The sequence below is a fragment of the Heterocephalus glaber genome, unplaced genomic scaffold (assembly GCF_053883595.1).
Source record: "Heterocephalus glaber isolate CG9 unplaced genomic scaffold, H.glaber_assembly_v1.0 deba00000768, whole genome shotgun sequence".
NCBI classification, from domain to species: domain Eukaryota; kingdom Metazoa; phylum Chordata; class Mammalia; order Rodentia; family Bathyergidae; genus Heterocephalus; species Heterocephalus glaber.
In genome coordinates, this window is record NW_028258162.1 from 7,911,445 (window position 1) to 7,923,152 (window position 11,708).

At 40.7% G+C, this 11,708-nt stretch overlaps 1 protein-coding gene across 1 annotated transcript in view; it reads right to left on the reverse strand.

Annotated features, from left to right (window-relative positions):
• The window catches only part of Dnajc1 (DnaJ heat shock protein family (Hsp40) member C1), a 192,625-nt gene that overhangs the window by 2,175 nt on the left and 178,742 nt on the right, over nt 1–11,708 (reverse strand). The window contains exon 10 of the mRNA XM_004859936.4: nt 2,823–2,871. Coding sequence (XP_004859993.1) covers nt 2,823–2,871 — 49 coding nt within the window. The remainder of the gene's footprint in view (nt 1–2,822; nt 2,872–11,708) is intronic.

Genomic DNA, 11,708 nt, shown 5'->3' on the forward strand with positions numbered 1-11,708 from the left:
CCCGCTGTCCCGCGTGGGCACCCACACGGTGCCGCGGGGAGGGGCGCGTCACGGCCAGCTCCAGGCCTGCCGGGGGCTGAGTGAGGGGCCAGCCTATGCTCTGAGGACCAACTCCATCAGCAAGCACTGAACTCACAGCTGCGACCTGTGTTGTGCGTGCGCTTACTCGCGAACGACTAATACAACACTTAATTATGAGACATGGGAAGAAAAGAAAATCAGTTTAGCGACACCGTCTCAAGATAAAAAATGGAAAGGGCTGGAGATACAGCTCAGTAGTAGGGCTCCTCTGGGTTTGACTCCCAGTACCACAAAAAACAAAAAGACAAAAAGAAAAGAAAGAAAGAAGGAAACCAAAAAGAAAAAAAGGCAGTGTCCGTCCGCGGAGTTCCTAGTCTCAAACTGAGTCCTCGGGAAGGCCCCGTGCGTCTGTGTCTCTGGACAGCAGCCTGGAGCGTGACTCAGCCAGGCGCGTGTGGGGGCCCACGGGCGGGCGCAGAGCCGGAGAGTCACAGCCACCCTTGTGCGCTGCTCCTTCCTGGTCACCCGCCGGGACAACGCCCCGCTGGACCGCCTGGGGAGCTGGTGCAAGGGCCCTAGCGCGCAGAGAGCGCGCGCCTGCAGCCGTTGGAGTGAGCAAACCCTGAGCGCTGTTCAGAACCGGCAAGCCCGGGCAGATGGCAGCGGCTGGCACAGGGTGTCCTGTGGTCGCCAGCTGCTTTCCCTGCTTCGGTCCACTGGGTCGCACGTGACCAGGGTGCAGCACCGGGATCAGATGGGTGGGATCAGGGTGGAGCCGGATCAGATGCTCTGATGTGAAATAAAACCTCGGGAATCTTGTCAGGAATACTGGGCGCGAGAGACTGAGGGGTCAAACGGCACCGCCACGTCCACTCCGCTTGGCAGGGGGAGCCGCGTGCCCAGGCACCCCCCGTCCGTCCCTCTCTCTGCAGTGCACAGAACTGAGATTTTAACCGGAGTCTTCCCCAAACCACTCAGTTTTGGGGAACTAAACGGACAGTGTTGACGCGTTTGTACTTTTAAAACGAGTTTTGTTTGCAGGATTTACAGGTTAAAACCCTACTCCGAGCCTTTTGTAGCCTGCAGTTTTTAGGTGTCACATCATTTTGACTACAAAATAGCCCCAGACCACACAGGAACTATTTTCAAGCATCTGGTTTCAAAATATTCTTTCTGAATCTTTCAAAACAGTGGGTTTCATATTCATCATTAAGTCACTTTTACTAGATAAAAACATTTCATTATCTGGCACCAAGTTTAGAACTCTTTTGATAAAAAATGTGAAATTTAAATTCCATAAGTGTGTTTTTGGTATCGGGAATCGAGCTCAGGGCCTCTCACCTGCCCAGCTGGCACTGTGCTGCTGAGCTACATCTCCAGCCCAAATTCCATGACCTTTTTTTTTGTACTGGTGATTGAACTCAGGACCTTGGTGCTTGCAACACAGGCGGCGGCACCACTGAGCTAACTACCCGGCCCCAAATTCCATAACTTATTAAAACACTTTTTTGGACATGGGATCTCACCGTGTAGTTCAAGTTTGCCTTGAACTCACTATGTAGCCCAAGGTGGCCTCGAACTGGCAGGGGTCCTCCTCACTCAGCCTCCTGAGTGCTGGGATTACAGGTGTGCACCACTACACCTGGGCAAAACACTTTGTTAAAATTCGAGGAAGCCTCTGGGTGACAGGAAATAGTCCCCAAGGCACTCTCCATCTTACTGAAAAAATGATTCCAGGGCCCCTGGAATCTGCTCTGTGGGTATTCTGTGCTATATGTTGACAGCAACAGAATGAGCATGGAGAGGGGGCCACCCTCATCCTGTCACTGCCAGGGGTCCCCGCCCCTCCCTCAGGAAATGTTGGCACCCAAGGCGACACACACCCTGCCCCAGGACACCGACAAGGCCTGGGAGTGAGCCAGTGTGTCAGCTGTAAGAGAGGGGAATCGTCATCTCATTGTTCTCAGATAAAAATAAAACTCAGGAGAAACCCAAACACAGTTCCTGCATGTAAAGGGTCCCTCTGCTGTACCCCACTTTGGAGACTGCTACTTCATCACAATTTAAAAAAAGGAAGCCGGGAGTGTGGGATGGCCTGTGTCCAGCTCCAGGGTCTGGTCTAGGAGTCTGAGGCCAGGCTTGGGAACAGTGAGAGCTTGTTTCAAAGAAGGAAAGAAAAGTAGGAAAGGATCAGAATGTCCAGCATCTGGTCCCTATTAAATACACAATGAGCTGTCTGGACTATGAACTACTATCAGTGCTAAGAAGATGACACAGTGGTAGGTTACACATGGTTCATATTTTCTTCCCTTTATCACTGTTTTATTGGGTGTTGTACTTTTTTATTTTTTCAGGCAGGGTCTCACTATGTAGCCCAGGCTGGCCTTGAACTTGCAGTGATCCTCCTGCCTCAGCCTCCCGAGTGCTGGGATCACAGGTGTGTGCCACCATGCCCAGCTGAGACTAGATTTGGAGAAACAACTTCTCAAGGAGGATGCTCATTTGTTCCTAGGGTGGCCCAGATTCTGGGATGATGGTGGGCAGAGGGGGGGAGCGGCCACTCGGACTGGTGTTCTGCACACCCTTTCCCAAGAACTGTAGGGTCCTCTGACCAGACTGAATCACCTCTCACTACCGACTGTGTGCACAGGACTGGTCAGTGCCTGGAACTCAGAACCTTTTAGAGAAAGGATGCGTGGGAACAGGCTTCACTGGATAAAACTATCACACCTTTGTATTTCCAGAGCTATTCTATGAAGGGGTTTACTTTAGAGCAATGGGTTAGGGTGGGTCTGACTCACCTGGGGAGCAGGTAACAGAGTCCTTCAGCTGCTTGGCTTTTGCTGTCACCTATTGCAAAACATAAAAAGTACACGATCTTACGTTCCATGTGCCTTCCACATAAGGCGCAGACCATGCATTCATCAACAAGAAAACAGAGGCCCAGAGAGAGAGAGTGCTGGGCTCTGAAACACACAGTTCTTCACAGCCGGGCCGGAGCAAGGGCTCAGGGTCCCTCACTGCTTCCAGATCAGTGATGGCTCCACACGTTGGTTTCCAGATCAGTCTACAAAGGGAGTTTTGTGTGAAGTTAAACATTTTCAGGAATGGAATCTTTCTTCAGTGAGTTAATAGTCGGCAGGGAAGACATTTATGCTAATGACAGAAAAATTTTGCACCCCAGAAGGAAACCCTAAGAGCACAGGAGAGACTTAGAGGAGGAGTCTTGTGACTGAGTGGAGAGGGCCCAAGACCCAGGACACATGTGCAGGGGCACGGGTGGAGTGAGAATGAGGAACTGCGCTCAGTGCTACTCAGCCCATCCTACTCTCCTTCCTTCCCTCCCTTCCCTTTTAAAAAAATGGTAACATATTGTACGTCTCATTCTATAGATTGCCTTTTAAATGCCTTGAAGATCTATCTACATAGACATTTCTCTTTTAAAAATTGAGATAAAATTTAGAGTGTGTTTTATGATTTTTGTTTGTTTCTTTTTTTGGTACCGGGATTGAACCTGGGATCTTGTGCTTGCAAGGCAGGTGCCGGAACCACTGAGCTAAATCCCGGGCCCTGTTTTACGATTTTTAAACATAATTCAATGAGGTTTAGAAAAAACACACCCAGGCAAACAACTTCCTAAATTATAGAACATTCTTATTATTCCAGAGTTCCCTTGTGACCCTAAGGCAATCTCTACTCAGTCCAGAGACAACCATTGTTCTGATTTCTATTGTTTATTTTTTTAAAATATGGGTTAAAAATGAATTTTACTCAGTGGTGCCTGTGCCTGCCTTGCAAGTGCAAGGTCATGAGTTTGATCCCCAGTACCAAAATAAAAAAAGATTAAAAAAAAATTTAATTGGAAGCTGAGTGCAGTTGTGTACCTCTTAGCTAGGGAGGCTGAGGCAGGGTGAACATGAGTTCAAGCCCAGCATGGATAACTTAGCAAATTGGTGAGACACTCTCTCAAAAAATAAGAAGGGATGGAGATGTAGTTTAATGCAAAGTTCTGGGATCAATGCCCAAACAGTAAAAGAAAGGGAAAAAACACAAAAAAACTAAAAGAGTAAGTCTACTCAGAGATACTGTTAGAATAGATAGTAAGGACCGTTTACTCAGACACACCTTAAAAACAAGAGAACATGAAAAGTGGATTCAACAGCTGCTAGATGATGCAAAGACTAACCGAAGCTTAACCGGAATAACTTAAAATTAGAAGCCAGCACAAAGGACATAAAATACATGTTTGCAGAAATAATAGAAGAAAACTTTCCAAATATTGGGAAAGAATTAAATAAACAGATAAGTGAGGCATACCGAACCTCAAGTAGTCACAATCAAAAGAGAACCTCTCCATGTCACATCATAGACAAAATACCAGAAGTAACAGGGAGAGAATCTTAAAAGCTGTTGGAGAACAGCAGTGAATCACTTACTGAGGTAAACTCACTAAAATCACAGCATATTTCTCAACACAAAACTTAAGGCCAGATGAGCTTGGAGTGAAGTGTTTCCAGCCCTGAAAGATAACAACTTCGAACCCAGACTTATATATCCTACAAAACTTTCTTTTAAAAATTGATGAAGAAATAAGGAATTTCCATAACAAGAATACCCAAGAAATTCATCACCACCAAACAAGTACTACAAAAAATTCTCAAGGATATCCTAGAAAGACGTAATGAAGCAAAGAATGCCCAAAAATCTAATAGAATGAATATACCAGGCAGGGTAAACAGTTAAGCAGAAGAGTTAGGTGTGGGGATCAGCAATGGGCAAATGTTGCAAGGCCAGGAATAAGGGAGTACCTTCAGTAATAACTCTCAATGAGAATGGCCCCAAATCAGAAGACACAGATTGGCAGAATGGATCAAGAAACAAAACTCAAAAATATGCAGTATGCAATAAACACATTTAATTCAAAAAGAAACTCACAGCTTAAAAATCAAAGGATGGAAAACAGTATTTCATACAATGGAAACTTAGAAAAAGCAAGAGCAGCTATCCTAATTTCAGACAAAGTGGATTTTAAACCAAAACTGACCAGAAGAGGCAAACCATACTGGTTAAGGGAACAATTTAGGAAGAGATAACAGTTATAAACATATATTCACCAAACATCAATGTACCAAACTTAATAAAACGAACACTACTGGACATAAAAAATTAGATACATACCAACACAATTATAATGGGAATATTTAATACTCCACTTTTACAAACTGATCAACTAGACAAAAAAAAAAAATTCAACAAAGAAATATTAAAGTTGAACCAAATCTGCTGGGGACTTAGCTCAGGGGTTCTGCCGCCTGCTGCGCAAGCGCAAGGACCTGAGTTCGATCGCTGGTACCAAAAAAAAAAAAAAAAGAGTTGAACCAAATCTTTGTGGATTTAATAGTATCTGCAGAGTTCCATTCAACTACCATAGAATATACATTCTTCTTAGCAGCACATGGGGTTTTCTCCAAGTAGAACACATTCTAGCCCATAAATCAGGCTTAAGAAAATGCAAAAGAAGGGCTGGGGATTTAGCTCAGTGGTTCTGCCGCCTGCCTTGCAAGCTCAAGAACCTGAGTTTGATCCCTGGTACCAAAAAAAAAAAAAAAAAAAAGAAAATGCAAAAGAATTGAAATTATCTCACCCATATCATCAGATCACAGTGCAATGAAACTAGAAATCAATGGCAAAAGAAACCATGGAAAGTATGCAGACACATGGAAATTAAACAATATCCTCTTGAATAATCAATAGGTCAAGAAGACATCAAGGAATAAATTAGTTGCTAGAATTACACGATAATACCAGTGCAACATACTGGAAACCTACAGGACACAATGAAAACAGTCCTCAGAGGGAAGTTTGTAACTATGAATTTCTACATCAGAAAAATAGCCCAAATAAACAGCCTAATGATGTACCTCAAAATTCTAGGAAAACAAGAATTCAAATCCAGAGCTTGTACAAGGAAGGAAATGATAAAGATCAGCAGAAATTAATGAAATGGAGACAAACCAAACCAAACCAAAGAAGCAAAAAACAAAAACAATGAATTGAAGAGCTGTTTCTTTGAAAGGATAAACAAAATAGACAAAACCTTAGCCAATCTTACAAAAAGAAGGAAAGAAGGAAGGAAGGAAAAAGGAAGGAAGGAAGGAGGGAAGAAAGAAAGAAAGAAAGAAAGAAAGAAAGAAAGAAAGAAAAGCAAGCAAGCGAGTGAGCCAAGGATGTAGCTCAGTGGTGCTGAGCCTGCCTGGCAAGCACAAGGTCCTGAGTTCAACCCCCAGTACCAGAAAAAAAGAAAGAAAGAAAGAAAAATCAAATAAATGCAATTAGAAATGAAAAAGGTAAAATAAAAATGGCCACTGTCAAAATTCTGAAAATTATTAGTAACTACCTTGCAAACCTGCACATCAAAAAATTGGAGAACTCAGAAGAAATGGAGAGATTCCTAGAGACTCATGAATTACCAAAACTGAACCAAAAAGACTTAAAAATTGTGAATAAACCAATAACAGACAATGAAATTGAAGAAGAAATGAAACTGAGAGGCAAGGAGTACTTCCAAAACCATTCTGGGAAGCTACTATTACTCTGATCCCAAAACCAGACAAGGATCTAGCCAAAAAAGAGAATTATAAGCCAATTTCTCTGAAGAACTGCAAATGCAAAAACCTTTAGCAAGGGGCTGGGCTGTAATCCCAGCACTTGGGAGGCTGGGGCAGGAAGATGGTGAGTTCAAGGCCAGCCTGAACTACATAGGGAGACCCCGTCTCAAAAACAAAACAAAAGAAAACAAAAACCTTAACAAGATACTGGCAAATCATCAAAAAGATCATACACCATGACTAAGTAGGCTTTATCTCAGTGATGCAAGCGTAGTTCAATAAATCAATAAATGTAATATATCACATAAATAGAAGCAAGGACAAAAATCACATGATCATCTCAATAGAGGCAGAAAAACTCTTTGACAAAATCCAACATCCATTCATGGATAAAAATCCTGACAAAAATAAGTAAACAAAGACTTATCTCAATCTGATAAAAAACATTTATGACCAACCTACTGCCAAGATCATGTTAAATAGGGAAAAGCTGAAAGCCTTCCCTCTAAAATCAGGAACAAGACAAGAATGTCCACCATCACCACTCCTGTCCTCAAAGTCCTCAAAACATTAGCCAGAGTCATCAGGCAAGAGACAGAAATAAAAGATATGTATAGGAAAGGACAAAGTCAAAGTATCATTATTTGCAGATGACATGATCTTCTACTTACAAGACCCGAAAAATTTCACCAAGACTCCTAGAATTAATAACCAAATTTGATAGTACACCAAGATAAAAAGTCAACACACAAAAATCAATAGCATTGCTGTACACTAAAAATAAACTCACTGAGAAAGAAATTAGGGATATAATATCTTTCACACTATCATCAAGAAAAATTAAATACTCTACGAATTAACCTAAGGAAGTGAAATGTCTCTACAATTAAAACTATAGTATTTTGAAAAAGAAAATTGAAGAGGACATCAGAAAATGGAAAGATATTTCCTGTTCCTGGTAGGCAGAACTAATATTGTAAAAATGGTCATACTTTCAAAACTGATTCAAGATTTACTATAATCCCAATCAAAGTACCAATAGCATTCCTCATGGAACTGTGGAAAACAATCCTAAAATTCATAAGGAACCAGAAGAGACTCAGAATAGCAAAAGCAACCCTGGGCAAGAGCAAGGTAGGAGGAATCACAATTTTGGACTTCAAATTATACTACAAACCTACAATGATAAAAACAGCATGGCAGTGGCAAAAAGACAGACACATAGATCAACAGAACAGAATAGAGGATTCCAAGCACATTCAGCTACCTAATCTTTGACAAAGGGGTCAAAAACATGGTGGAGAAAGGCTCCTTGACAAACGGTGCTGACCCAGTACCAAAAAACCCCCCAAAACAAAAAACAAATGGTGCTGGGAAAACTGGCTATCTACATGAAGAAGACTGAATCTAGACCTGTATCTCTCATCATATATCAAACTAAAATCAAAATGGATCAAAATAAAATGGGTAAAACTCGTGAAGATATGGGCATGGGACAACACCAAGAATCAACAAGTTGGATCATATTAAATTTAAAAGCTTCTGCACAGCAAAGGAAACTACCAAGAGTGAAGAGACAACCAACAGAATAGGAAAATATTTTTGCCAGCTATTCCTTAGAGGACTAATATCTAGAATATATAAAGAACTCAAAAAACTTAGGCCCCCCCCAAATAAAACACCCAATCAAAAAATGGGGATCTAAAAGGCTGAGAATACATGAAAAAAATGTTCAATTAAAAACAATATTGAGACCAATCTTGCTCCAGAAAGAATGGCTATCATCAAGAAACCAGACAACAACACATGCTAGAGAGGCTGTGGGAGAGGGGGAGCCCTTCTTCACTGGGGGTGGGAATGTGACAAGCATTATGCAAGTCACTATGAAGATTTCTCAAAAAACTAAAATAAGAAATTCTATTCAACCCAGCAATTCCCCTCCTAGGTATCTCCTGAAAGAGTTAAAATCATCATATCATAATGATACATGCATGCCCATGTTTATAGCAGCACAATTCATAATCGCTAAATCTTGGAAGTGGCTTATATGTCCATCAACAGAAGAATGGATTAAGAAAATGTGCTATTTATACATAACAGAGTACTACTCTTTCATAATGATGGATAAACTTGAATCATTTGGAGGAAAATGGATGTACCTTGAGACCATAATATTAAGTAAAATAAATCAGATACACAAGCTTAAATATCACATGGTTTTTCTTATATGTGAAACAAAAAGTATCAATAAAAGATAGATAATAGTAAAAAAACAGATGGAAGGAGGTGGGAGGGAAGGTAGAGAAAGAAACGCAGCCAGGAATGGAGGGTGTGGAAAGGGACATAAAAAGAATTAAGATGTGTTATGCACACGTACCAACTCCTCATGATGAAAGTATTCATTAGGTACTGCAAACATGTACAAATAAAAATAAAAAATAAGAATAAAAAATATTTTGAGATTATTACATAATATAAAAATGTCTTTTTTTTTTGGTACTGGGGATCGAACTTGGGACCTTGTGCTTCCAAGGCAGGCAGTGGCACCACTGAGCTAAAACCCTGGCCCTAAAAGTCTTTCTTGTTCTTTGTTCAACATCTTTATTAAGAAATAATTCATGTATCATAAAATTCACTTATTTAAAGAATACAATTCAATGGTTTTTAGCATATTCACAGACATATGCAACCAGCAACAGTCAATTATACAAAATTTTCATCACCACAAAAAAAATCCTATACCCTTTAGTGACCCTTATTCTCTCAACCTAACCCACCCCTCACCAAACCCTAAGCACACACTGACCTATTCTGCCTCTCTGGACTTCCCTGTCAGCACAGTCATAGGAATATTTTAGAATCATAGAGTATGTGGGCTCTTGGGACTGGCTTCTTTCACTTAATATAGTGTTATCAAGATTCATCAAAGCTGTGGTATATACGGATACTTGGATACTTGATTTCCTTGTAACAGCTGAATAATATATATATATTTTTGTACCAGGGATCAAACTCGGGACCTTGTACTCGCAAGGCAGGCAGCGGAACCACTGAGCTAAACCCCCAGACCTACTGTGTTTTTCTTTTATGTATAGTTGTTTTTTTTCTGAACATAAACCTCACTAATTCAGGTTTAATTGCAGTGTTGCACTTTGTGATAAATAAGTGGGTTTTGGGTTGCAGTTGGGCACTCAGTCTCTAAAAGGCTTGCCATCACTGTTATAGATCTGTTTAAATTGTCTATTTCTTGATTTAGTATTAATAGTTTGTGTCTTTCTAGGAATTTGCGCATTTCATCTATATCTATTATAAAAATATATACCTAACTTCTGGCATACACTTATTTATAGTAGGATTCCTTTATAATCATTTTATTTCTTTCAGGTTGGTAGTACTGTTAGTTTTTTATTTGACTCCAGCACATTGAGTCCTTTTTTTTCCTTTTGCTTAATCTTACTAAGTGTATGTCAATTTTCTTGATATTTTTAAAGAATCATCTTTGAGTGTCAATGATTTTTCTCTAAAGCCTTAACTATTTTCTAATTAATTTCTGCTGTATTTTTTTTCTGCTTGATTGAGGTATATATATATTTTTGGATGTGTCTTAAGCTTACTTAATGACTTGAGATCGTTCCTTTTCCTTACATAGGGACTCATAGCTGCAAATTTCAGTCTATGATCTTTGTTAGCTGCATGCCCAGAGTTTAGTATGTCATATCTTTATTAATTTCTAAGAATTTTCTGATTCCTATGTGATTTCTTTTTTGATTTCCTGGTTATTTATGAACAACATTAAGTGTACTGTTTAATTTCCACATATTTCTTTAGTTTCCCCATTTTTCCTACTACTGATTTTTAATTTCATTTTATGGGAATTAGAGAACATACTTTATATTATTTCTATACTTTTAAATTTATTAAGATTTGCTTGATGGCCTAACATATGTTAGGGGTGTTTCAGGTGCCCTGTAGAACAGTACATATGCTACTGCTGTTGGGATATTTTAGAAATACCTATTAGGTTGTGCTGTTTATTACATCACTGAAGTCTTACTAGTTGACATTCCTTCCTTGACCTAAATATCAAGGTATTTACCCGTGACTGAAGTGGGATACTTAAATTTATTTTATTGTTATTTATATCTTTTTGGTTTTTCTGAGACAGAGTCTTGCTATGTAGTCCAGGGTGGCCTCAAACTCACAGCAATCTTTCTGCCTCAGCCTCCTGAGTGCTGGGATTACAAGTGTGTGCCACCACAACTGGAAGGGCTATTTAAATTTAAAAACCATTTCTGTTGAATTTAAAAGCAATATTGTTGAATATTTCTTCCTTGAGTTCTCTCATTTTTGCTTTGTATATTTTAGTGTTTTGTTATTAGGCACATATATGTTTATAATTTTTTTATTGTCCTGGACTGGCCTTTTTATCATTATAAAATATCCTTTATCTCTAGTAAAGATTTTAATTTTTTTTTAACTCTTTAAAGGCTGCCAGAGGGACTTCCAGGAAGATGGCAGAGTGCTGAGCAGCAGCAAAACAGCATTTCTGAGGTCTGGAGTCCTGACACTGGAATACAGCAATGTGTAGGAAGGAAGTTGAGTTCTGGAACCCAGCAAGGATCTGAAGCAAGAATTTGAGCCTATGGGGAGAGTGAAGAGAGGTACCTCAACACAGAAGAGGGAGGTGGCAAGTGGCACTTTCTCCTTGAGTCTGGGCTTGGGTTGTTGGAGGGGTGGCTCAAACTTGCAGAGGCACAGTGACTACTGGTGATTGCAGAGGCCTCTATGGAGAAATGCACCAGTGGAACAGCATAGTGGATGCTGTGGACTGCAATGGCTGCTGAGATTTCAGTCCCATTCGAGCATCCCCAGGAAAGGGTGATTGGCTGGTTGGGGCCAACTGAACTTGGGACTCAGAGCGGCAGTGGGTTGCCTTCACCTTGGAGCTCCCAGTGTCAGAGTGAGGCGCAGTAGTGGGAGACACCCAGGGTCAGGGAGCTGAGTTTAAGCCAGTAGGAGGTACCTGGAGTGTTGTGGGCTGAACAACTTGGGTCCTAGCCTCACAGCCAGAAACCAGAA